Genomic DNA, 27,670 nt, shown 5'->3' with positions numbered 1-27,670 from the left:
GTAGGTGCGTAACATGAGAGTGTTTAAGGTTCTCATTGGAGTCAGAAATTCATAACAAAAGGCACTTTATTTCTCTGAAACTGACAGCCTCAGAATAAAGTATGGCATGTGTAATTCACTGCCGCCCATCCTTTCTCTTTGCTCACTCATCATTAACACCTCTCTCCATCAGAACGGGCCGCACTGTTACGGCCCCTGCAGCCTTGACTGCCTTCAGCGTTTTTCAAGGACAATGACCATTTCTGACATCATAAATCAAGCAGAGTGGAAGTACAGGGGCTTTTGTTCGCAGCGTTTTCCTTGTTAGTTTTTTGACGGATGGAATTAATCATCATACTGAGTGAAAGAGGAGCAGTTTTCAAAAGTGTTAATCATGTTCTTGACAAAGATTCATAAGCTGCGAGTGTTTTTTGTTTGCTTGGGCTGTCATTTCTGAGCATTTGATCTGTTTGCTTCAGCATTCTGTCTCTGTATTCAGGGCATGTTGTGGTCATGAGTGTAATATCATGGGCCGTGTCATTACTGTGTGTGTCCATGCATTGAGTTTAAGTGTGTGTGCAGGCACGGGTGAACACACGCACGTGTTCTTAGGATGATGCAATCATGTACATGGATAAAGGTGGTTAACGTAAGTCTTTCCACATGTGGGCGTTTCTTAAATCTGGACATTTCTATTACTACAAAGATAAATCTGAGCACTTTTTATTACTAAAACTGAAAGAAAAAAGTATATTTTTGTATATAACTAACTTCGTACCTTACATCATCAACAAAAGACAAAATGAATGGGATTAGTGTACAAACTACAAGCTGAATGAAATAAACCCTAATGTGGCTAAAAGTTGCGTCTTTATTGTCAATAATCAGTGGGATCAAATCATATACTGAAAAGGACATACCAGAATCACACACAGATTCGTAATACCAGAGTCTAGTATCCTTTAAACATACATGGCTCTGTGGATTCTGATTGGTCAGTCACAACATTCAGAAGTATATTATTCCTCAATAACAACCGGTAAAGGCTGATAACACAGGGTCATCCCTGCATCCCTTAAATGTCCATCTAGTTTGAACTTGCCATTTTCTATCAGCTGCTTTCTTCACAGAAGCGTTACGTTGAAGTATTTCAACTCTAATCAATATTTCATACCTGATTATTATTATTCACGTCAGGGTCCTAATCACCCTGTCGGGTTATTTTGCGATAACAACCCACTGGATGTACATTATCCTTAACCTTATTAAATGGTGCTTACGTTATCTTAGGAAATTATATTACTTTGCAAACGCTTGAAGAAACTTTTAACAGTCAAACTTGAATTAGTTATAAATTGCTTGTTCATAGTTCTTCAACTTGGAAGCTGTAAAACTTGCCAACCCAACTGACCAACTTTTTATTACATTTTTTTTTCTTTAATGTAGATTTTAAAATATTTTGAATATAAAACATGAAAATCAGTCTTTTTTAAAATGCTAACCTAAACAAAAGTGAAATCACAAACTATTTCTGTATTTATTTTATGATTTGTTTTATTTTATTTTTTTTACACAAACTATGATTACCCCTCAGCATGCATAAATGCATAAGTTCATAAATGTATCCATAAATGCATAAAGCTTACTGTAAGAAATTTCATAATTGTACCTAGGAGAAAGCTTAAGATGAAATATGAAACGTGTGTGATTGAAAAAAAAAAATCAAGGCAAATATCATTTGGGCAGTATTTTTTGTTGTTGTTGTTGTCATTTGTATAAAATAATTGTGAGTATTAAAGTTAAGCAAAATACTAACTGAGAAATTAGCTTTAGCGAAACAAAGGAGGTTTCCATGCTATTTGAGAGATGTTGAAATGTAATTTTCATTGCAGAATGCTCTTAAACACAATATATTTTGTACCTTGTGGTAGGGCTACAGTAGTCTGTCTGTGTCCAGTGTCCTCTGGTTACATGGCACTCCACAGGTCTAGCAAGTCTGCATGTCTCTTGCAGTCACGTCAACACATAGCTGTGGTGTGAAGTGGGAAGTGACGATGCTCCTTTTGGTCTAAATGGGGTCTTTATCAAGCCCCTCTGCGAACTGTGTTCTGGCTAAAGCATGAGAACAAGACTTTGGAGGCTCTCACATGAGTGTTTCTGTCTCGTGGCCAAGAACATGCACAGTCCCAAGGCCTTTACCAAGTCTGTGTCACGCTTTTAAAAGCCTTCCAACAAATATGCTGTTGGTAAAACATCTACTATAATATAAATTAAAGAGAAGAAAAGTCAAATGCGTCCAAACATCACTGTTACCAATGCAGAGTGACCACGCTCTTTATCACAAGACTTTTCACTCCCTAAAGGCAAGATAGCATGGGCATTTTTTTTTTTTTTAATTTAGAACAGGCTTCTGGACCCTTAGGCACAGTGTCTACCCTTCTGCAACTTTCATTTAAACAAAACTCTTGTGTCTCTGATCAAATTAAATTGTGTAACTGAATATGAACTCGTGTTGGGTGAAAAAGTGTTACGGTTACTATGATTGCTTCTTGTTGCGTCATCACCTTGGAATGGTAGAAATGTGCAATAACATTGGCTCACATTGATTAATAAACATTTGAGATCAATTTAGATTGTTTTAGCTGTCATTTCCACTAAAATTTAACTTTAATGTGCTTCTCATTCAAAATACACATGTGTGAGCGAAAGAATGTCTGGACGATGGCCGGCAGATTCATTTTAGCTTGGAGAGAAAGAGTGAGAAACAGAACCACGTCTTTATTCCACTGTCCCACTAAATATTTTATTGCCGCCATTCTAGCATAGAACATGTTGCACTGCTGGTGCTGGATATGAAAAAATTAGGCTAGGGACACACTCAGCATCCATTTCTTGTACTTGCATTCAGAGGAAGTAGGAGAGAGCGTGTAATCAGATGAGAGAAACCTCGTTCTTACGGCACAAAATCAATCTGAAATCTCAACGCTGGCCCCGTATTGAAGAAATTGACAGAAAAGTCAGGGCCTTCTGCAACTCAGGCTTTCTTTCAGTCAGGTCCGTAGAGCTGAAACATTGACATGTGTCTAAATGATATGTTGTTTGTTTACTTATGTTTTGCAGTTGAATTCGCCCATGAACTCTGTCAGCAGCTCAGAAGATATCAAGCCGCCCCTGGGCATCAACGGTGTGATGAAGGTGCCAGCCCAGCCCTCGGGCACCCCTCTTTCCCTCACCAAACACATCTGTGCCATCTGTGGCGACCGCTCCTCAGGTACCAAAACACACTATACATGTAAACCAATATCCCAGCTCCAAACAACATTTTGCTACTGGTGCTTGTTCTAGGCTGGTTGGGGTGGAAAAAAAACTGGGTTTCTGGTCTTGGACAGTCTTTTAGCCTAGTCTAGACCTTTTAGAGGGGTTTTGGGGTCTTCTCAGCTGGTCGCCCAGCTAAACATGCCTAATCAGGCTTGGAGACCAGCTTAAGTTGGTTTAGTTCAGCTTCAAACGGACACTGTTAGGCCAGTGTTGATGTACAGGGCTGGTTGGAATGAAAAATCAGCTTAAACACCAGTCTATGCTGGTTTTCTGGACTTTAGCCTGGACAAGATCATCTTTTGGGTGGTTTTATAAGGGTTTCGGGCACTCTTTAACTGGTTAGTTAGCTAAATAAGCTAATTCAGCCTGTCCTGCTTAGGCTAGTGTTTACATGCAAACAAAAAATCTAGCCCCAAATGCAAACTGTTGTTCTAGTGTTGCAATGCAGGGCTGGTTGGGATGGGCAAAAGAGCTTAAAACAGTCTGGAAGATGGTTTTCTGATCTTAGCTAGTTTTCCACTCCATTTAAGATCCTCGTTTGGGTGGTGTTAGATGGATTTTGGGAACTGGTTTGCTAGTTAAGCGAACTCAGTCAGACTGGGAAATTGAAAGAAAGTGTTTACACTGTAAGAAGACACTTATAGTTGTCTTGGAAAATTAAGCTGGGATAGAAGACGGTATTGTAATACACTTCATTTGAAAAGTTGTAGGTTCAAATCCCACGATCCATGAATTATTACCAGTGTAGACCTGAACATAACTCCTTAGGCTTCTATGTTTGCATCTTTTTCAACAGGTAAACACTACGGTGTGTACAGCTGCGAGGGGTGCAAGGGTTTCTTCAAGAGGACTGTGCGTAAGGACCTGACCTACACTTGTCGAGACAGCAAGGACTGTATTATCGACAAACGCCAGCGCAACCGCTGCCAGTACTGCCGCTATCAGAAGTGTTTGGCCATGGGCATGAAGAGAGAAGGTACAGCACATAAAGTTGAGGATAAAAGATTTAGCTTTTTCCCTCTGAAATGTTAGAGCAGTGTTCACTCCACCGGCTCTCATTAAAATAAATGACTTCCAGTGCTATGTAAATGCCCCTTTAGCATCCATTTGTGTTAGCTGAAGAACTTAAGGACTTGGTTGAAGGAGTCCATCGTTCTTTGCACTGAATGACCTGAGCTTTCCATCGTGAGACGAGATGTTTTTTGTACTCGCTATTAGACACAATCTCACCTCTGTGTGACTCTAGAAGAAACATTCATATTACTCCAATCAGCCATTAAATAGTCAGACTGCAGGCCAGTGCTTAATTAGCGCTCGCTAGACGTTTAGTCTGCCGATCAGCTCATGGTGAGACAATGGTCAGCGAGTTTATTCTGCACATTATGAGCAATGTCTGTACTTAAGATTCCAGGTAGTGTACTCGCAAATTACTGAGAGAAAACAGAGAATGGCTCGTTGATGCAAGGTGGTGTGTGTGTGTGTTTTTTTTTTCTTAGATAGGCTTTTTGTTGCTAAATATAGAAGACCATAGTTTTTCCCAAATCATCACCTGAGGCAGAGAGAAATGAAAGAGAGGAAGAGGTGAGGTATGGGTTGTCACACTGCTAAAAATGGGGCATTAGCACTTTTTGCACACTTGTCCCCAAGAAAAAGAGACGTGAAAGTGCTTAAGCATGCTAATAGAAGATTTTAGCACACAGCTGGTGCAATATTGATCTGAGAGACTATATTTTGCCCCTCAGTCAAAGAGAATCATTTTGGATTTATGAGATATCAGAGTTTTTCAATGTTGTTTTTAGAATCATTTTGTCTGCAGAGACTGTTTTCAACTTTGAACCGATGAATGCCTTTTACAGCGTGCGTTGCATGCCTGATTATAGACATATAGACATGTTTACATGCATTATTGTTGCTAATGTGTGCTTTTTTTTTGTCTTATCTTAGTGTGTCTAAAACCACTAAACCCTCTGCTACAATTCCACATTCAGACAAACATAAAGACATTAAATTAAATTAAATTAAATTAAATTAAATTAAATTAAATTAAATTAAATTAAATTAAATTAAATTAAATTAAATTAAATTCATTTCATTTCATTTCATTTCATTTCATTTCATTTATGAATTTAGCAAACGCTTTTATCCAAAGCAACTTACAGTACATTTAGGCTATACATTTTTATCTATCATGTGTTCCCTGGGAATCGAACCCCCAACCTTGCGCTTGTCAACGCAATGCTCTACCACTTGAGCTACAGAATATATTATACTTTTCCATATACAGTTACATAAAAATAATTTGAAATAGATTCTTCTAATTTTACTAAGCTAACTATTATTTACATTATTCATTCATGACATACCTGGGAACAAATGAATTATATATGTTATCTAGACCTATCTATCAATATCTGTTGTGTTAGTGTGTGTATGTGGTTATAGATTTTTTATTTATTTTCTATCAGTTTTCTTTACATATGTATCAACTTGATGATAAATTTCAATTTCTTTTGATATATATTACAGTTCATTCATCATCCGTCTCAAAGCTTAAACAGTTAAACAAAGTTTAAAACAATACTAAGCTGAACTCAGGTCAGCGTCTTTGCAAGCAGTCAGACAAGTTTGGCTTCATAAATTATTTATTATGACTATAGATTTTATAGCCAACATCCAGTCCCTTTCCCAGATCTCTAGCTCTTGTTTCATGTGAGAGTAAATTCTTTCCCTGTAGACGAAGAGTGAGCATTGCGATCATACATACATGACGTTTCGCTCTCACACCCACTGTCTATGACCTTAGAGCAACCTTTCGTCCCCCTTATTTATATCATCGCGGCTTCTTTCAAGGATATGATCATTTGCTTGCGTTCGCCTGTTTCTGTATCCCATAAGCTCACGCCGTACCCTGAGGCACAGGAGAGCTGGGCCACGCTCATCCCAAAAAGAGCTGAGCGAATCTGCAGAAAAACAGGATTAAATGAATTTATGCTCTCCTTCTCTCCAGGGGAAATAAAGCTAACGTGATTTCAGCCACTCTCACCTCTCTCTGACTCCTGGAGAAGTATTTTACCCTTGGGCTGACCTCCAGACAGCTCTTTCCGTAAAGCAGAAATCCCCCCCTTTTCGGAACCCCTCCACCACCGCGATGCCTATTTTATTCACTGTTGAGGAAAAAAGTTGAAGGGTTAGGGAAAAGAGAACATTTAGTGTTTGTGTGTTTGAATGTGCTGTGAATAGGGACTGGGTTTGGAGTCTTTTGGATGAACTGTGCCCGGCATATACGCACTCTTAACCACAGGGGCTTGGATTGTGGTTAATACAGCTCTGGCCACAGTCAGACTGAGTGACTGTTCAGCACTAACCACTTCCTGTTTCTCTGAGCTGATCAAATTTCTGATCTGTTAAAGCCTGTTGGAGAAAACCACAGAGACCAGAAACATATTACAAAACATCTAATTTTGTCTAGCAACCAAGTTGTATATAAAATCATTAGCAGTAATTGGTGGTATAAATATACTTATAGGGACAGTTCACCCAAAAATGAAAATTATGTCAGTAATTACTCACCCTCATGTCGTTCCAAACCTGTAAGACCTTACGGAACACAAATTAAGATATCTCTGAGCCTCCCATAGACAGCAAGAAATGTAGCAAGGAGACCGTTAAAATAATCCATGTGACATCAGTAGCTCAATCGTTATATTACAAGGCTACAAGAATACTTCTTGTGCACAAAGAAAACAAAAATAACAACTTTATTCCACAATTTATCTCCTCTGCATCACACAATTGCGCCATTTTGGTGAGTATCACATATGTACGTAAACAACGTATGAAACGTATGTACATGGATACCTAGTTTACGTTCAGATCAAAGCGTAAAAACAACTTAACAGTGTCTCTGCATACGGTGCTGCTGACACGGAACAGCATACGTTGTTTACAGAAGTGATACTCTCCAAAATAGTGCTCTAGGTTGACGCAGAACAGGCAAATTGTTGAATAAAGTTATTTTGTTTTCTTTGTGCACAAAAAGTTTTGTTCGTAGCTTCGTAAAATTATGGTTGAACCACTGATGTCTCATGGATTATTTTAACGATCGCCTTGCTACGTTTCTGGACCTTGATTGTGAAGGATACTTGCTGTCTGTTGGAGAGTCAGAGAACTCTCGGAATGCATCAAAATATCTTAATTTGTGTTTCGAAGATGAACAACGGTCTTACAGGTTTGGAACAACATGAGGGTGAGTAATGAGTGTTTATGTGTGTTGACTTCTTGATTGACCAACTGTAGTGACCGTGACTAGTATTATTACATACAGCCGTCCAGGAGGAGCGCCAGCGAGCCAAGGAACGCAACGAGAACGAGGTGGAGTCGACCAGCAGTGCGAACGAAGACATGCCTGTGGAGAAGATCCTGGAGGCGGAGCTTGCTGTGGAGCCCAAAACGGAGACTTACATTGAAACCAATGTACCGATGCCCTCAAATTCAGTAAGTAACATCCCTTCCTCTTAGTGCTCTGAAAAGCCTGGGAAACCAACCCCAGGTTTACTGTACAAGCCAAAACCCCCCTTGTAAATAGGCGTGAGATAAATTGAAGAACCGTTTTGTGTGTTGGAGATTTGAAATAGTGTTTGGCTCTTGCTGCTTATGCAAGAAACTCTCTCTGTCCCCAAATAGTTGTCTTTTCTCTTTTGTTCTGTCAATAAAGAGTAGCAAAACATTTAATAATCAAACAATCAAGAAGTGAGGGATATGAAGAACATCGAATGCTGAGCTTCTATCTTAATCTGCAGGGTTACAAAAACAACTTAGGACATTTAAGAAAAAAAAAACTTTGTATAGATAGGTTGTACTTTTATTATGCACAAAAATAGTTTTGTTTTCAGACTGTTAAATGTAACTTTTTAAAAAAGTCCAGTACAAAAATTACTGCCGCTTGTCAGTAGCTGCCTTTGAACTGGGACAAAGCTACTGTAGTTGTTTGGCTACTTCTGTCGTGTCATGTCAGAGAGTGGATGCTCCACCCACAACTCCAATAAATTTAGCTCATCACTTGGGAGTGTTTTTGTATTCCGAAAAAAAAAAAAAAACAAGGTTGGATATTAGACACCCCAGCCTGCGGGAGGTTCCCAACAATCAGTATGTGGTTTTTTTTTGTACACTTTTGTAACGTCATGATTACAAACTATTTCCCCCTTCAGTAAGGTGAATTTGACAATCACCTTGATATTGCAAAATTGTATTTCTTATATTTTTTGATTTACCATAATTATAAACACTATGGTGTATAGCGCAAATAGTTTCACCATTTACTGCATGTTGTTCTTTTTTATTTTTCTATAGTAACTAATGAATCAGAAGTTTCACACTTTCTCATTCTGCACTGGAAAATAATGTGGATGTCATTATTGTTATTAATAATTCTTCTTACCACATTAATGTGTAGTGATAATCTAATATCATGAGATATCATCACTAAACATCGCCGAGTCCACCTCCTTAAAGTTCTGTATATTGGTGCATGTGTCTATCATTTAGTCTTGAACTGTTTAAATGTGTGCTAACCGCTAGGCTATAATTCCAACTTTGAGGCTCAGTGTGTCAGAGCACGTATGTTAACCACTAGGCTACGCATCCAACTTCTTAATCTGTTTTAATGGAGTTTTGGTTGGTTATTCCCTGAGAGAAGCAGAGCAAGATAAAGTTGTTGAATTTACCTGTGTGCTGTGAAGTCTCCCTCCCTCGTCTAGTCACCATGACAAATCAGCACCACTAAAGTGATCATTGGCTCCACTTTCCAGCATTGTTTGAATAATGAAATACTCTTGACAGTCCCCGGGAGCTTTCAGCCTGCCGTCAGCCTCTGAGGAGAGTTTTCTCGTACAAGAAGAGTGGTAGAACTAGAGGAGGAAAGAGAAGGAGAGAGAGAGAGAGTTTGGGTGGTTGAGTGCGTCTTTTGGGACTGCTCTTTACCGAAGCGAAAATGTTCTGGAAGCTGTTATGTGAGTAAATGGGGGTTATTTCAGGAAGATGAAGATGTGTGGGAACAGAGGACCGACGTTTGGGGAAAGGTAGCGAGATGAGGGAGAACATACGGCCTGTCATGAGACAGAAGCTGCCAGGCTTTACATCGGAAAGCACTCAGTCTTTGATTGGCTATCTTGGTTGGGTTTCTCACTCTGTATCTCCAGTAGGGGGCTCGTTTTTGTGTGTCCAACTAAAACTTTGACCTTTTGCAACATTTTGATTTAAGTACCCTATTATTAAAATGATTCAGATATCACAAGCCCTTGCGATATGCATATAGCGATATTTACATTTGCAATATTTCTATAATTTTGATATATCGTGCAGCCCTACTGTGGTTATATATATATATATATATATATATATATATATATGCTGTCAAGCGATTAATCGCATCCAAAATAAATGTTTTTGTTTGCGTATTATATGCGTGTGTGTGTATATATATATATATATATATATATATATATATATATATATATATATATATATATAAAACCACAGTACTTCTTTACTCAAAGATCTTGGTTATTTTACATGTCAATCTACTAGCATACAAAAATTTTGACTTATGCATTAAATATGAAATAGTTCAATTATTCCATTTTATTTGGTTTTCTGTTTTCTTTATTTCACTTCATTTATGAAATCTTTTAAATTGGCTTTTTAAATGATTATCTATTTTACTTTTACTTTATTTTTCTTTGACACTTATTTTATTATATCCCTGAGGTTAATTGTTTGTCCCGTCTGAGTTTTATTTATGATTTTAAATTCAGCAAGGAGGAACTAGATTGCTGAATCCTCCTTGCTGAATTTCAAATGCACAAATTTGAGCGTGTCAAAATATATCATAAATATCACTTTAAGTATCATTGGTTTTACCCTTCACTCTAGCTCCCAGGCAGAAATGGTTTAAACACAACTTACATTTAAAAAATGTGTCCGATACTGATATACAAAAATGATTTTCATGTTAATAAATGTCATCAATATCACCACATTAAGTGTCATTAGTGTCATTCGCCATAGCTCCCAGGCAAAGTCAGTAACGTTGTGTCTTAAACATGCTAAAATTCTCAGCTTGTGCACTAACAGTTATTTTCACAGTTTTAACATTACAGTCTAACTCATCCTGCTGGCTGTAGATCATGGTTTAATACAGTATATTAAAGAAAATAATGATGCAGTCTAGAGTTGGACAGCAGGGAGATGCTTTCTTGGCCGGCAGTCAGAGGGATCGTCTCCCCCGCTCACCCGGCTCCCTCCCGCTGTCCCCGGAGCTCCCCTTCTGTCTGTGCTCTTTTGGAAGCCACTGCCCCGTGTGCTAATTAATCAGAGGACCTCGGCCCAGGAGTGCAGCTCATGAATGGGCCGCCACTGCTGCTTAATGGTTGGGGTTAGGCCAAGCTGAATGAAGTGTTTATCTCATGGTGACCTAGAACAGGAGTTAAACAGGCGTTAGTAACATGCCTCCAGTAAGGCAGGCAAGGGCTGCCTTTAAAGAAGGAGAATATGGTCCCGTTTTACCTCTGTGTATTTTTAATAGTCTACATAACATTGAGCGTGTTTACATTCACAGATTCTGCTAAATAACCTGACAACAAGGTCATGGGAATGCTTTATTGGCCATTAGCCAGTATTCTATTTCAAAAAGAATTTCTTGCATTTTTAAAACCTCTAATAGAGTTTTGTTGTACATGTAAACGCACTCATTGTGGCCGTTTAGGTACTTGGAAACTCTTTGTTTTGTGTTTGTTTTACTATTTCGATTCCTCTGGCACACAGGAAGTGTTTCTGCGACAGGGATATGTCGCGTGAGCTTGCAGACGTCTGTAAATCCAGCTGTAAATCCAGACTGCTCTTTCCCTCTCTGTCACGCAACAATAATATAGTTTAACCAGACAATTAAAAATTGAAACGTCTCTCATCTCTCCTCAAGTCATAAAAATTTCATAGTGCGATATGCAAGCGTTTCTGCAGGAACCCGGGACCAGGATCTGCTGTGAATAATGCAGACTGAATGCTTTCCATTCAGCGCGAACAAAAACAGCCGTTGTTTTGTGATGGTCATGAAGAGAATGTTATCAAAGCGTCTCCTCGATTCTGAAAAAGTCGTCATCACTCGTGCCCTGGGGCTAGCATTCGCCCCGCTCCGCCGAATCTCACAAGCAAATCATATGGCTGGCTGTATTCACACTAAAGAATCATTCATGCTGGTTTTTACCTCCTCTATCAACCACTTGTTTTCTGATACTTGGATACAGTATATTTTAATCTAGATCAGGGCTCTTCAACTTTAGATATGGATAGGATGGATGTACTGTATAACCCCAATTTACATATTAAGGAGGCATAAAAAGCAATTAAAAAAATCATTATTAACATTTATGTATTTATTCATGTATTTGTACATTTATAATACATTTAGCTGAGCTTTAAAGTTCATTTAAATATTGTATTTTAACACATTTTATATTTTTTTCCCACAAATATTTGTTAAAAATGAAACAATAATAGGCAGACCCCTGTTAAAGACTTCAATTACAAAAATGCTTCAATTTATGTTTATTGTGCTATATTTAGATTTGTGGATCTTTTTGTTTTTTAATCAAGTCGGATATTTTGTGGCCTCTGATTTTGGGTGAATTTTGGTTGTTTTGTTGAAGAAATGAGGTCAGTGTAAACAGCCAAGATAGCTATTCATCATTCATGAGTATTACAGTGTTTAACGAGAACTCAGGGAGTTGTATTCTTTTGAGGAGCGTCAGAGTCTCTTCACCACTTCGCTTTCCTTTATATTGTTGCTTTGTGAATTAATTATCTGTTTGTTTATATATTTGTTAAACTGTTGCACCGAGGAGGATCGTCTGCAGAAATATTCATAAGCTGCGTCTGTTTTCTGAGAGATGGCTTTGCGTCTGGCTAACAGTTTGCCATCTCCAACTTCTGCTTTGATCTGTTTCTGTTGTCAGTGTGAGTTTTAAACAGCCGCTTTAATACTATAGAGGGGAAACATTCAGCAATTTCACAGGATTCTCCTGGGAGTTCCCATGTTCTGATGCGGAATCACGGAAGAGCACATTGTTTATCTGTCATCAGTCATTTCACAAAAACTGGGGGGATGTTTCTTTCCTCTAATGGCCACAAAGTGGTCTCACCAAGTATTCTGACTCGTTATGTTATAATGTCTGAATGACACTGCATCACATACACATCTGCAAATCTAGTGATTTTACAGATGTTTTCAGAACTGAATTTATATTTCTAAATGCATTTTTAGAAAGTTCATTTCATTTTCTTTATTTTATTCAAAAATTTGACCTTTGTGGGTACAGTATATTGTCAATGGGGCAGAACCCTTAAAGGGACAAATTGGCATATTAGCATATTACCTACTCCTAAAAAGGTGCATATTAGTACCTTACAGTAGCAATATGTTCCCCTAATTTTTTTGTGTATGTGTCTTTTTTTTTTTTTTTTTTTTTCTTACTGAGCCATTTATTTTATTTTTTTTACGGGGCGTTAGATGAGGCTGTTAGTTTCAGTGACAGTGGCTGATATATTGACCCTTTCAGAAGCTCTTGACTCTTAATTGTGGTGTCACTGTGTAGAACCTATTTATAAACTTCCTGCCCTGCACCCGAGTGAATCTAGCAGGCTGCCAAAAGTGAGGTCAGGATTTTCCAGGAATTCTCCCTCCCACTAATAATTTGGATAAATACAAATATAATTTTTAATCCCCCTCTGTTTGTTTTCTTAAAAACTATTTGTCCTTTTGCCCGCCGCAATGTCCTGTTGATGTTTTCTAACGCCTTCCCTTCTGACACTTAAGTTGAAAAACGGCTCTCGACGTCTATTTGTTCTCGTCCTCTCAGAAAACCCTCTCCTGCTGCTTTCCTCTCTCCTGCGCTCGTTCGCTCTCTCCATTGACACACTCTTTCATCTTATAAAACAAAGCAGCGTATCTATCCCTCCCTTGGCTTCACGCAACGTGAAGCTGGAATCATATAGGCCATTTTTCATATCTCTCATTTGTCCTCTCTCTTTGATGGAGCCGGGGCGTTCCGCATCGAGACGTGCTAATAGACTCAAATCTGCAGGAGGCATTAAAGGCAACTTGCGTACTCATGTGACGTCCCCCACAAAGGCGTTTTCAGGAACAATGCAAGAATTTTACCACACATGTTGTTTGACAGTTCATTGCATGTCCTTTAAATGTTTAGTAGCATTCCGTAAATGTTTGGGAATGAGCAAATATGTCAAAGTGAATTTAATTTTAGGGACCTTCCTGCAGGAAAGGCTTGCTTAGAAAGGGAGGCATTTTTTAGCACCAGCTCTCGCAGGTATTTCCTGAGCAGGCCGGGGCGAAAGCACTGTTTGTTTTTCCTTCCTGTTCACTTCTGCTCCGAGACGATTAGTTCTCATGTGTGGGGTCGAGTAGAGCAGTAGCAATCTTCAGTAAAATTTACCCTCTAATGCCTGTGCCATTTAAACGGATGGGTTATTATTTCGATAGCTTGCTATAAACATATCAACAGTTTGAGTAACTTCAACTAACCTTGCCTCACTGTGAAAGCAGTTGAACTAAAAGAGAAAATTAACTGAAAATTAACTATAGCGCCCCTTGTGTCAACAGTGTTTACTTGGATTGTAGTTTAACATATTTCAAAACAAGCGAGTGTGTGAAACCAGACATATGTAGCTTGAAGTGTTCGGACATTTGGACAGACCAGTGTTTTGACACCTGTTTTCTTGTTTCTTCCACCAGCCCAATGATCCAGTCACGAACATCTGTCAGGCTGCAGACAAGCAGCTCTTCACTCTCGTGGAATGGGCCAAGAGGATCCCGCATTTTTCCGAGCTCCCGCTGGACGACCAGGTCATTCTTCTACGAGCAGGTGAGTTTGAGTGCAAGCAGACAGATGCACACTTAAAAGAAAGAAACAGGATGAAGTTAAGCTGCCTTTATGGTTGTGTTTCAAAATCTAGGTTGGTGCCTTCCTAGACTGCTTTGTAGCGTTCTTGCTTAGAGGACATGTTCGGTTTCAAAGGTGAACTAGAAAGTCTAAAAATGCCTGAAATTGCAAAAACCTCCCTGAATCAGGGCTTTTGTTGATCTATTATTCACTCTTTTTTTTAACTGTGTGCTGTTTACAGGTGCTGGTCATATAATTAGAATATCATCAAAAAGTTAATTTATTTCACTAATTCCATTCAAAAAGTTAAACTTTTATATTATATTCATTCATTACACACAGACTGATATATTTCAAATGTTTATTTCTTTTAATTTTGATTATTATAACTGACAACTAAGGCAAATCCCAAATTCAGTATCTAAGAAGATTAGGATATTGTGAAAAGGTTCAATATTGAATACACATGGTGCCACACTCCAATCAGCTAATTAACTCAAAACACCTGCAAAGCCTTTAAATGGTCTCTCAGTCTAGTTCTGTAGGCTACACAATCATGGGGAAGACTGCCGAATTGACAGTTGTTCAAAATACCACCATTGACACCTTGCCCAAGGAGGGTAAGACACAAAAGGTCATTGCAAAAGAGGCTGGCTGTTCACAGAGCTCTGTGTCCAAACACACTAATAGAGAGGCAAAAGGAACGAAAAGATGTGGTAGAAAAAAGTGTACAAGCAATAGGGATAACCGTATCCTGAAGATAATTGTGAAACAAAACCCATTAAAAAATGTGGGGGAGATTCACAAAGAGTGGACTGCAGCTGGAGTCAGTGATTCAAGAACCACTACGCACAGACGTATGCAAGAAATGGGTTTCAGCTGTCGCATTCCTTAGTTTCAAGCGTCAGAAGCGTCTCGCTTCAAAAAGGATTGGACTGCTGCTGAGTTGTCCAAGGTTACGTGCTCTGATGAAAGTAAATTTCCCATTTCCTTTGGAAATCAGGGTCCCAGAGTCTGGAGGAAGAGAGGAGAGGCACACAATCCATGTTGCTTGAGGTCCAGTGTAAAGTTTCCACAGTCAGTGATGGTTTGGGGTGGGTGCCATGTCATCTGCTGGTGTTGGTCCACTGTGTTTTCTGATGCCAGACCCAAGGATGCAGAAGAGCTGAAGGCCAAATCAACTTTTTGATGATATTCTAATTGTATGACCAGCACCTGTATATGGCTTTTTCAAACACTATGACTTGCCTTTTTTAGACAGAATTCTAGTGTTCTGCCTACACAGATGACGTGCTGGGTTCAAAATGTGCATGTTATCAAAAATGCTTACACTTCTCCTTGAAAATATCATTTTTTATTGCATTAGATACACACACATAATAAAAAGAGATGCTAATTTAATTTTTGTAAATATTTTTTTTTCATGCGCTTTTTCATTTTACTTAATTTTAAACGTTCAACATTTGACAGTTCAAAAGAAAAAAATTTTTTTTAAAATGAGTTTGTCATAGTTTTGAACAACTTATCCATGATTTAGTTTTTAAAAAATTCCAGTTATATTTGGAAAATGTATAGGCATTAGGAAAATTCTGTTTATGTGTTACTGCTGTTTCTACTATTGTATTTTAAAGCTAGACTCTAGGTACTAAATATACTTTTGATACAAAAACAAAATGCTGTCTGAGTTGGAAGTTAATATGGTTTTGAAAAAAGTAGGGAAACGTGACAGTTTCATTTACATTTAGTCATTTAGCAGACACATTTATCCAAAGCAATCAGACCAACGAGAGAGCATCAATATACAAGTGCGATGATATGTCAGTTATTCTAGCACAGTGCACATAGCCATGTGTTTTCAGAAAAGTGCTTTCATATAAAAATATATGTAAAATATTAAAAAGCGGGAAATGAAGTCTCCATGGCTAATATAGTGGTAACTTAAAGGGGCAGGTGTCCTCACTTAGTTAAAGGACAGCATTGATGTGTGAAAAGTCAGTTGTTCTGTCACAACAGTTTGTGTACAGCATCAGATTTATGAGTGAGTTTCTAAGAAGTTGACAAAGTAGACAACTAAATGCTCTGTAAACCACTATTCTACAAATAAACTGCTTCGCTTTTAATTTTCTTTATGGCCATTGTATCAGTGAGTCATGCTTATCTTCCCAGAACAAGCTGAAGAGCATGTTGAGAGGGTCTTCTCTCGTTCTCTCTCTGAGCTCTCAGGTTTTCTATAAATAACCCCTTTAGTTCTGCTGTCTCACAGATGAAAGCATCTCAGCTTTTCCCAAGCTCAACTCTGGGGAAATAAGGGGGAGTTGGGGAGTTGCTAGGCAGACTAGTTAAAGGAGCCCTGTCACTCAGACGCTTGCTTAATTCCCTCTAACTGTGTGGAATGTTTTCTCATGGTTTCGTCTGTCTCTCTCAGGATGGAATGAGCTCCTCATTGCGTCATTTTCACACCGTTCAATAGCAGTGAAAGATGGGATACTGTTGGCCACAGGACTGCACGTGCACCGGAACAGCGCCCACAGTGCCGGAGTAGGGGCCATATTTGACAGGTTAGAATGATACTTACAGTGTTGGTCCACTGAATGTTTGTGGGGGGAGTTAAGAATAAAAAAACAAAACATTTTTTAATTTCTGTAATATATACTAGTTTATGTGTTCATGTTTTTAATATTATTTTATTAAAAAAAATGTGTAAACCATATTGAGTGAATTCGTAATATGTGAGATTTTGGCTATATTGAATATATTCAAACGTGATGGCACAAGCAGATGATCACACTAGAAGTTTTCATGAGAAGGGCAGAAGAAGAACCTTGACATTTCTGCCAGAGGAACACTGAGACAGAAGGGCAGGGAGGAGCGAGCTCTCTATCGATTTACATCGATATTCATTAAATATGCATCCGCGCTGGCAACAGAGGTCATGCACAAATGGTTGAGTGCTCAGACAGAAAATGTTAAAGGAAATCCATTTGTGTGTCATTTATGATGAAATCAAAAAATATGGAGGGATACATACCCCGAGTCGCCAGGGGCTCTGCTCTGTATCTGTACCCACAAAAACCTGAACAGTGCTTTGTTATAAAGCTACCAGCTACATTTTTTTGTTGTTGCGCAGATCTCAAACTAAATATGGTTCGAAGAGAGTACAAAGCATCATTTGTTGACAGTGAAATGCATTGTTCAGCATCCCTATTAATAAAGAAAGTTTAAATAGAAATAAATGATATAAGAATAGCAATGATAAAAAGTAAACCTTAAGGGAAATGTATATTTTGTGCTAATTTTTATATAAATATATGTATATTTTGTGCATACAGTGTGATATATATATATATATATATATATATATATATATATATATATATATACACGCACCAATAAATATTAAGTTTACATTTGTATTATACAATTTTAATTTCAAAAATGTACTTTTTAAAAAGTTAATGAGAGTATTTGTAAATCCATAAACCTAGCCTATTTATGGTTAAAATCGTATGGAAAACATGTCTTATAAACACTTTATTTGGAGGATATAGTAGTTACTGAGAAACCAAACAGAAATGCTGATAAAGAAAGTCATGACTGTAAGAAAAAAGCTGTATTAGCAGTAATTGGACATGAGGATCTCCTGCAGCCGTGTCACCTGCCTCTGTCTTCAGCGCCCAGAGGCTGCTTTAGCGATTAGAATACCCCCGACTCCTCTGGAAGAATGGATCTCAGTGTTAATGCTGCTCGCATTAAGATGCGCAGCCCTGATAATGTTTCTTTATCAGGTCCCCTGCAAGTGACAGCCCTGGCACAAATGAAGTGGATGGTCGACTTAAACACTGGGCTGAAGTTCCCCACCCCTCCACTGATTGTTCCAGGAGGCCAATTCAATTAGAGTGTGTTAAGAGTGGGAACGAGGATGCCTCGCACCAGTGTGTGTGTGTGCCGTCACCCGGTCACACAAAGGCCAAGACTGTCAGAGGAGAGACGTCACCCTCTGGATCAGAGGAAGTGATGCCAATCTTGACATTTGATAAGAAATTTTCTGGGTTTAATTTTTTTGTTTAAACCTTAATAGGACGTGCAGAGTTGGCAAAGTATCTTATTTTATGATGTATTCTCAATTAGGACGATAAATGGGACCCCGTGTTCTCAGATACTGACCATGACTTCCTGAAACTCTAATTATAACAGGTCCATACTTGCCATTATTCAAACTGTTTTCAGTCATAACCTGTATGTTCTCCCCTATATTCAGGGTGCTGACGGAGTTGGTGTCAAAGATGAGAGACATGCAGATGGATAAAACAGAGCTAGGATGCCTTCGAGCCATCGTCCTCTTCAATCCAGGTACTACTCTATATGTGAAAATGAATATAATTTCCAAAATGTGTTTCTAATGATACAAATCTTAGCGGCTGCATTGTTCTTCTGGGAGGATGCGCTGGAGCACTACAGTACAGTTCCTACTGGGAAACCTTACATTGTTATGCATCTCCTATTTCAGACTCCAAAGGCCTGTCAAACCCAGGTGAGGTGGAGGCGCTGAGAGAGAAGGTCTATGCCTCTCTGGAAGCCTACTGCAAACAGAAATACCCTGAACAACCTGGAAGGTACAAGAACCACTTACCTCCAGGACCTGGATGATATATACTGAGAAAAGATAATTTTTGAAGAACAGCTTCATACTTCTCAGCTCTTGTCAAATTGTCAGAGTCTTGTTCTTTCATCGTTTGATTGTGTGTGTGTGTGTGTGCAGGTTTGCTAAGCTGTTGCTGCGGCTCCCTGCCCTGCGTTCAATTGGACTGAAGTGTTTGGAGCATCTGTTCTTCTTCAAGCTCATAGGGGACACTCCCATCGATACCTTCCTCATGGAGATGCTAGAGGCGCCCCACCAAATGACATAATGACATAACGCCCTCCTGTCGCCGGGGGACACACACAAAAGGGTCTGCCACCCCAAAGGCCCCTTAGAAACTGAACACGTGACACCATTTGCCAGAGCAAAGGAACTTTTAGAACCATTACACAGTCATGACGTCCGTGGGTCTGTTTTATACTTTGTATAAAGATATAAATATATATACAACACATAAGAAAAAAAATGACAATGGACTTCAAGCCCACAGACAACAGTGGACACGGGTTTACCAAACTATTCTTCAATGTGTACATAAGAAAAAAAAAAAAAAAAGGATAGATTTAGTGGAGGTGTAGTAATTGCAGGAATGTCTTACGCAGGGTCATGTACGTTGGGATACAATGGGTTTTATAGGAAGGGATCAAGGGGGCGTAACCAGCCTCATTCAGGATTGGATAGGGCCATCCTGGCCTGGCATGTCAGAGCACATGAAGACTTATGGGAGATGATGATGATGATGATGATGGTAATGCGGGTTATAATCCAGGTTTCTAACACAAACATTGTGTTTTCAGCTCCTGATGGGAGTTTTTGCGATTACAATCCTGCTCAAATTGCCGTTTTCCCCTCAAGCGGGCTGTCCCTGATAGAACGTTCTTGTAATTACTGTCATTTAAGAAGCGAGTTTGCTCTGAACCAAGTGAGCGATCACAGTTCACCCGAGCATCATCAGTGGTGTGTGGGAGACGCAATAAGGACGTGACTTCAGGATCAGACAGGAAGGGACGCCTGAGGTCGCCCTAATGAGCCACCCTGAGTTTTGGATTATGATCATTCACACTTATGCATTTGAAACATGAGTTTTTAAAAATCCAATCTGCCTGTTCTCACAGAGACCATGATGCTGAACGGCGTAAACTAAGGACGCTTATAGTGGACATCCTGCCAACTGTAATCCGCCCACATGTCCCACTGTGTCTCGTCTGCATAACAATTCACCTCAAGCGGTTTTCCAAACGAGCTCGACACTTGTACAGTTTATTACAGCCAATTCAGTATTGGTATCCTGTATTTTTTTGGATGCTTTTTCAAAATGTGTGCCGTTACCTCTCTTTCAGTCACTTTTACTCTGGTATATCGAGTCTTTTCTTGTGTCCCGTGTCCACTCCTGCGTCAGCCGTTCGCACGAGCTGCCTCATGCATTCAGGTCTTGCAAATCTGTGTTATCATTAGGATGTTTCTAAGCACTTAACCTCATGTTCAGTCTCATTGTTGTGTTTTCGGAGCTGCCTTTTTTATGAGGTATCATCTGTTTCCTGGGTCTGTAATTTGCCATCTTCAGCATTTTCTTTATTTCTGTATGCTGCTGCTACTGCTGCTGCTGAACTATGCATTTAGCTTCTTTTTTTCCCCCCCAAGATTGTCCGTAGTGAGGTTGATTTTCAAACTCTGGCAACGAAAGACCACATGTGAACAAGGTTACACCGCTAGGACCAAGATCCGGGTCTCCAGCAGTTTCGGAGTGGAGCAGTAGAGAATAATACTGAGGCAATGGGAGAGCTGAGACTTCCACCTAGTGGTGGAGATGCAGCACTGCAACATTACTTGAATTTTTTACAAGTATTTAATTGGATAAAAAAAAATGGCACTTTTATGTGATATTATCCGTGTTTGTTTTTGTTTGAGTGCAGTCTCACAAGGGTCTTCAGCAATAGTTTGATTTAGATCACTCGAAATGGTTTATCCAGAGTGAAGCCCAACCAACTCCAGTCGATGCTGTTTATTAGGATGCGGCTCTATAATTACATTTCTAAAAATCAGCTTTTCGTCCCCTTAACTCTTTTCCTTTGCGTGGCAGGTGATTTTGAATGGCTTCACTAGAATTTGTAATGAATTAATATTTTGGATCACCGGTATCTTGAAGCCATATTCAGGTTTGAGATTTAAAAAAAAAAAAAAAAAAAAAAAAAAACGTTCTCCTGTTGGAAATGGAGTAATGCAGAAATGATAACCTAGATAGAATTAATACATACGCAAATGCTTTATAACATAAAGCTCTATTTTGTCTATATGTAAATGTGTGTATATTTCTAAATATGAAAGTATATAAATCCATTCTTTAAATGTTTCCAAACAATGTTATTAAGGGAGCCAAGCGTTTTTCTTAAATTGACTAAAACCAGGCCTAATTGCACTGTTGTATTCTTAGATACTAGAAATGTTTTTAATTGCTGAAGCTTTTGTGTTCAGCCTTGAATCACACACACACACACACACACACACAAAGTCAAATTTGAAACTAATACCAGCAGTTCAGAGCCCTAAGAAAAGATCATACACCAGCTCCTTGACTTATGAATCATTTTCTGTTCACAAAACCTCAGACAAATGTCTTGTTTGTGAAAAAATCTGTTGCTTAGCCACTTTTTCGCCATTTAAACTAGCGAGGATAAACTTTGACCCTGACACAGTCACAGCTTCAGTCGTCACCGAGACACAACCTTTTAAAAACATTGAGAAAACTATAGGAAAAAAAATCTATTTTTGTACAAATGTAATTTTAACCCTTGCTTCTATCCTCCCTTCCTTCCTCTTTCTGTGGGCTGTTGTATACATTGTGTAAATGTTGATTTGAAGTGGGAAAATTCAAATCTGAGCATTGAGAGTGGAATTTTGTGGGGGATGATGTCAATTCCGACACCTTCCCTCTTTTCATCTCCACTTTGCCTTTTGGTTTCCTTCTTTCACCGTCTCAGAGAGAAGGATTGTCCTCTCATCATATTTTGTCTTATTTTTAAGGAATTTAAAAAGTCATCTGTTCTACTTTGTGGGTTGTTCTTTGATGTTTTGTCTTTCAATCAAATTAAACGTCTAATTAAAAATATTAGGTGTTATGTCTTCATTAACTTGTTGGACCTACACATTTTCTATCAATTCCAATATAGTAAGGAGATCCTTGCCTCGTTGGATACAAATAATGCAGAAATGTTTTTAGATTATGTTTTTAATGCAAATCATTTATGAGTGCTTCTTATTCTTACCCAAAAATACAAAATGGAAGAAAGTAAAAAAACGTTAGTACAATAAATGTCATGACTTTCACTTAAATATCGCATACTTTAAGACTTTTACTCAAGTAATATTCTAAACGGCAACTTCAACTTCTGCCAAAGTCATATTCTGTTAGATATTTGTGCTTTTACTTGAGTATGAGAATTCACAATCACAAATGCAAGCTTCATTACACTGGTTATCACTGGAGTCTTCTGCATCACCTTAAAGCCGTCTTTAGGTCATTCTTGTGGCTGAAAGGTTTTGGTTCCTATTCGCTTGAATTGTATGAGGGTCAAAGACTATTAGTGAATGTGTCATTTAAAATGCAGTCATGGAAAAACAGACAGTATAACACCTATTATAAATATAGCATTTTAATCTTCTTAACCTCCTATCACCTGAATGCGACAGTAAGGCATAAAGGTATAAATCTTCTCTAAACATTAACATCATGATTTCCTGTAAAGCTGCTCAGAAATGTTGCTGATTTCAGCCGACCTTTATGGCTATGTCAGATTACAAAATTGTGACAGTGTTAATAATATTTACATTTACATATATTTTTATATTTACGTTTTTACGTTTAAAACAATATATATTGTGTATTATATATATAAATGTATATAAAAGACAGTAAAAGAAGAATTAAAAGTACTCAAATTAAAATAAAGTAACTGCAGAGGAATAAAATACATATTACATGCAAATATGTCTAGCAAAAAAAAAATCTAAATAAACTTTAAAACATAGAATAAACAACATTGAAATGTTTATTTAAAGGGAATCCCACAGCTGTCAATTCCGAAATGGAAAAACTGGGCTTGTTTTAATTCCTTATTGAGTTGGCTTCGGGCTGGAATTATTTCTGAGACCTGACAACCCAAAGCCATTCTTCCAAAATGACAGCATGAATGTCTGTGTGTATTAATTTATTATTTATTTTAGTAGGGGGGAAAAAGGAAGCAAAACAGAGTACTTTGTAGTTGGTACATTAAGCCTTACATTTGCTTGTAGTTTCTGGCAAAAAAATAATAGAATTACTCATATTGTGAAATATGATACCTTCAACCTGCATTTAATATGTTTGTTAGTTTGGAGTCGTGAGTTTGTTGTTGGTTCTTTCTCCGGGACTAGCCTTGACTTCTGAAATATGTTGGTAATTTCTAACTCTTCTGTTTCTCTATGTATAAGGAAAAATGCAGCAGAAAAAAAGCATCAGTGTATTCTTCAAGAGAACGTTGCAGACTGTAAAACATGCAACAATACAAAACAAAAAGCTCAACAAAGTGGGCTTTGTTTCTTCACCACAGCCTGGCACAGATTCAACTGATCCTCAACCAGATCCATCTGTTCTGCAGGACCCAGCTGATCCTCAACCGGATTCCTTCATGTTTAAATCAACAGCACAGGATCCAGCTGATCCTGAACCGGGTCCATCTGTCCTCGAGACAGCAGCTCTGCAGGATCCTCACCTGTGCTTAGTTAAGTCTGTGTTTTTATACATGCATATGTGACCTCATACCTTATTTCAGATCTAAATGGTTAATTTATCAATTGAAGTAGCATTCATTTTATATATATATATATATATATATATATATATATATATATATATATATATATATATATATAGGTCTGGCCATTCACACCCAGTACTTGTATTGCCAGAAGGTGCGATCACTCTTGCTATATTCTCCATACATAATGTATAGACCAGTGCTTTATTTAACACGTTTGGGAAAAAAAGGTGTCAATAAGAATATGCAGCCTTTAATATTTGATAATTAAAATGATTAATCGACCCATGCTTTTTAACATCTCTTTATTTGATTTGATTCCTTTTGCAGGTTGCCATCAAATTTATCCTGAAGAGGTCAGTGGACTTCCTTTTGGAAATTAAGTTGTAAATATATCTAATTGAATCAAATTTATGTACAATTAAATGTAGAATTTATGAGAAAAAAATCAAACATACCTATAATGAACCTTTTATTGAATTGTATTGTAGTCTGGATGTTTAGAGGCAGTATATTCTGAACAGCTTCTGCTAGTCTCTAGTGTATATGCTGGAATGGTTTGAAGAGGTGAAGATGATTATGTCCTCATTCTGGAGTATCCATTTCCCTGCAAGCGTCCTCAATGACAACAGGCCACGACTAAATGAATCACTGGCTCGTGGACTTGATGTTCCAAGCGGTCCTCAGAGCAAAGCACGGTCTTGACCGAGAGGTCATCGGCAAGGAACACAGTTCCCATTTGTCCACAACAATGATTAGATACCTGACAACTGTCAGGGGGTGTGCTATTGGGATAATGGGGCCTAAAGTGTCCCAAGGAAACATTGGCACAGTTTAACACTGCCGCCAGCGCAGTACACCCAGGTGCCAAAAATAATAATACACATTAAGCATACGTAAGATTTAGCGTATGCATGTGTTGCGTTGGTCTTCACATGTGTCATGCGGATGTCATGAACGAATTAGTCATTAACCTTGCAGTGTCCAACTTTTGCATTGAGATCACCCATCACCACGAGGAAGGTGGAGCGCATGTTCATTGCTTCCTCAAGGTCTTCATGAAATAGCTCTACCTCTTCATTTTCTGCTGCTGTGGTAGAGCGTGAACTTGTTCTGTTTGGGAACAGTAAGGCTGAGGATGCCAAATATATATATATATATATATATATATATATATATATATATATATATATATATATATATATATATATATATATACACACACATCTTCATCCACCAATCCAGTTATAATAAACCAACACAATTGATCATGTGAGGCAACTGCAGGTGATGCATGCAGACAGAGGGTGTGGTTGCACTGCAGTGTCCTATCAAGATCATCTTGATCAAGGTCCAGGCCCTTAAGAATAGACATGCCATCTTATGCCATTTATACTTTGTATGAGTGGCTCTACACTTCACTGCTCTCCGTGTGTGCAAGTGTAGGGATACAGAGAGAAACTGTACTGTATGAAAGCAAGAGAGAGTATGTCAAGGAACATGCGCAATTCTCTATTATTGTGTGTGTGTGTGTGTGACAGAGAGAGAAAGAGAGCAAGAAAGGGAACGTATTGTTCTGTTGCACCACTCCTAAAGAGCCTGGAGACGCTCTCACACTGTCTGACTCCTGTTCCAGCTCAGGCTTCTGCAGGGACATATGGGAGGCCCTTTCAGCATAAAAACGTCCCAGCGTTACTCGTCGTAATTATATTTTTACTAGTAACAATTCAATTAAAGAGCTCTATAATTTAATTTTTACTAGTAACAATTACAATTATAGAGCTCTATAATTCAATTGTAGAGCTCTCTAATTGAATTATAGAGCTCTGCAATTGTATTCTTACTAGTAACAACTGAATTAAAGAGCTCTATAATTCAATTTTTACTAGTAACAATTCCAATTAGAGAGCTCTACAATTCATTTATTACTTGTAAGAATATGGGAGGCCCTTTCAGCATAAAAACGTCCCAGCGTTACTCGTCGTAATTATATTTTTACTAGTAACAATTCAATTAAAGAGCTCTATAATTTAATTTCTACTAGTAACAATTACAATTATAGAGCTCTATAATTAAATTTTTACTAGTAACAATTATGATTGTAGAGCTCTCTAATTGAATTATAGAGCTCTGCAATTGTATTCTTACTAGTAACAACTGAATTAAAGAGCTCTATAATTCAATTTTTACTAGTAACAATTCCAATTAGAGAGCTCTACAATTCATTTATTACTAGTAAGAATACAATTGCAGAGCTCTGTAATTCAGTTGTTACTAGTAATAATCCAATTGCAGAGCTCTACAATTCCACTAGAGAGCTCTCTAATTCAATTGTTACTAGTAAAAACTGAATTATAGAGCTCTCTAATTGTAATTGTTACTAGTAAAAACTGAATTAGAGAGCTCTTTAATTCAATTCTTACTAGTAACAATTCCAATTACAGAGCTCTATAATTGTATTATTACTAGTAGAAACTCCTATTCATGAGATGCAAAACAGATTGCAGATATCCCGCCTACAACAGTGCGTTTCAAAATAAAAGCCCTGTAGCGTGGTTCTAAAGTATCCTGAAATATTTTACAGACTTAGGTAACATTAATCATGTTCACATTAAAGCAAAATTAAGATGATGCCTGAGATGAATATTTACAGTGTTTAGAATTGATATGCAATAATAGAATGATTGTGTTTGTTGTTTAGTAAAATAGAAAACATTAGGCCAAATAGTCTTAAACTTTTTTATAAATTGTGACTCGAGGTTAAATCTAGCCTAAAGTTTTTTTTCAAGTTTTTTTTTTTTTTTTTCTTCTTTTTTTCTCCAGGTTGCAATATTGTTTTATATTTTGCCTTCAAATAAGCTTATGCCTGTTGTGGTTGCATGTGTTTGTTGTTAAGTAAAATGAACAAGAGAATACTGAGGAATTCTGACTGTGCATTTAACTCTTTTGTATATATAAAAATATATATTATTGTTAGTCTCCTATCATAATTGAGAAAAGTTATATTTCAATGTTTTTGGTAAACAAGAAACATTTTTTTTTTAGAAATCACATTGTTATTTTTTATTGATATTATAACAGTACATTCAACCAGATGTGTGAACAAGTATGCAAAAAGAAAAAGATCCATCATTAAATTGCCTAACCATAAAAGTGACTTAGGCAGAATATGCCATGACTTTCTCTTACATATAAAATGCAAACATAACAAAAGTTGTTTTACTCTCCTAATTGTAACCAAGATGTGTAACTTGTGAACCCTAACCAAGTTGTTTCTTATTAATGTCTAACCTTAACCACTGTTTTCCTTTTCTACCCTTAATCGAAGTTCCACTTAGGTGCTGTGCAAACATAACCAAAGTTTTTTTATTCTCCTAAATATTACCAAGATGTGTAATTTGTCCTGACGGCAGTAATGGAATGGGACTGTAGGCAGTCCAGAGAGCCATTCTTTCAGGAAGGTCTGGTCAACATCTGATATGGGCACACATGGGCCAGTCTTGTTGATCTCGGGTTTACACGGATCAGTTTTGGATTTTAACCATGATCCGATGGTTCTGGGGGCGATGCAAAGTGTTGAACAGAAAAGATTCTTACACACAGGTAGTTTACGTCTATCTGCCAGTTGCAGGTGGTATAATAGGGACTTTGTTCTCCTAGATGCAACACCACCTTTCTTCTGTTTTATGGGCACATTTTGGACTAGAGTCTGGATATACAGCTTGCGTGTCTCTCAGAAAGGCATGGACCAGAAATTGTTGAAGATATCTGTTCCATGCTATTCAGTCAGTTTCTCTGACTTTAAGCAGTGATGTGATGTGTAGGGTGGGCCCATGGTCTTTGGTGGTCTCTCCTGTCCCATTGGATTCTTCTAATTCTCCCCCTTAAGACGCTTCTCCTTTATCAGCTCTCTCGTCCACATATCTGGCCTTGGGCGCCTATGACGTTGAACAGCAGAAGTTTCAAGTACATCTCCTGCATCTCCTTCA

The 27,670-nt window shown here is 38.0% G+C and overlaps 1 protein-coding gene across 9 annotated transcripts in view; it reads left to right on the top strand.

The window, feature by feature from the left end:
* The window catches only part of LOC127985863 (retinoic acid receptor RXR-alpha-A), a 143,431-nt gene extending 121,437 nt beyond the window's left edge, over nt 1-21,994 (top strand). For 6 of the 9 annotated variants that reach the window (XM_052588060.1, XM_052588056.1, XM_052588061.1 and 3 more), the window contains 8 exons: nt 3,100-3,250; nt 4,094-4,273; nt 7,607-7,791; nt 14,102-14,231; nt 16,675-16,807; nt 18,508-18,599; nt 18,757-18,862; nt 19,009-21,994. In XM_052588060.1, coding sequence (XP_052444020.1) covers nt 3,100-3,250; nt 4,094-4,273; nt 7,607-7,791; nt 14,102-14,231; nt 16,675-16,807; nt 18,508-18,599; nt 18,757-18,862; nt 19,009-19,156 — 1,125 coding nt within the window. In that variant the 3' untranslated portion in view covers nt 19,157-21,994. The remainder of the gene's footprint in view (nt 1-3,099; nt 3,251-4,093; nt 4,274-7,606; nt 7,792-14,101; nt 14,232-16,674; nt 16,808-18,507; nt 18,600-18,756; nt 18,863-19,008) is intronic. The other 3 variants (XM_052588062.1, XM_052588058.1, XM_052588059.1) reach the window with 1 other exon arrangement.
* Nucleotides 21,995-27,670: the final 5,676 nt, after the last annotated feature.

The sequence above is a fragment of the Carassius gibelio genome, chromosome B21 (genome assembly GCF_023724105.1).
Source record: "Carassius gibelio isolate Cgi1373 ecotype wild population from Czech Republic chromosome B21, carGib1.2-hapl.c, whole genome shotgun sequence".
Lineage (NCBI taxonomy): Eukaryota > Metazoa > Chordata > Actinopteri > Cypriniformes > Cyprinidae > Carassius > Carassius gibelio.
The sequence above is the reverse complement of the archived record's forward strand: the minus strand, read 5'-3'. Positions and strand labels throughout refer to the sequence as shown.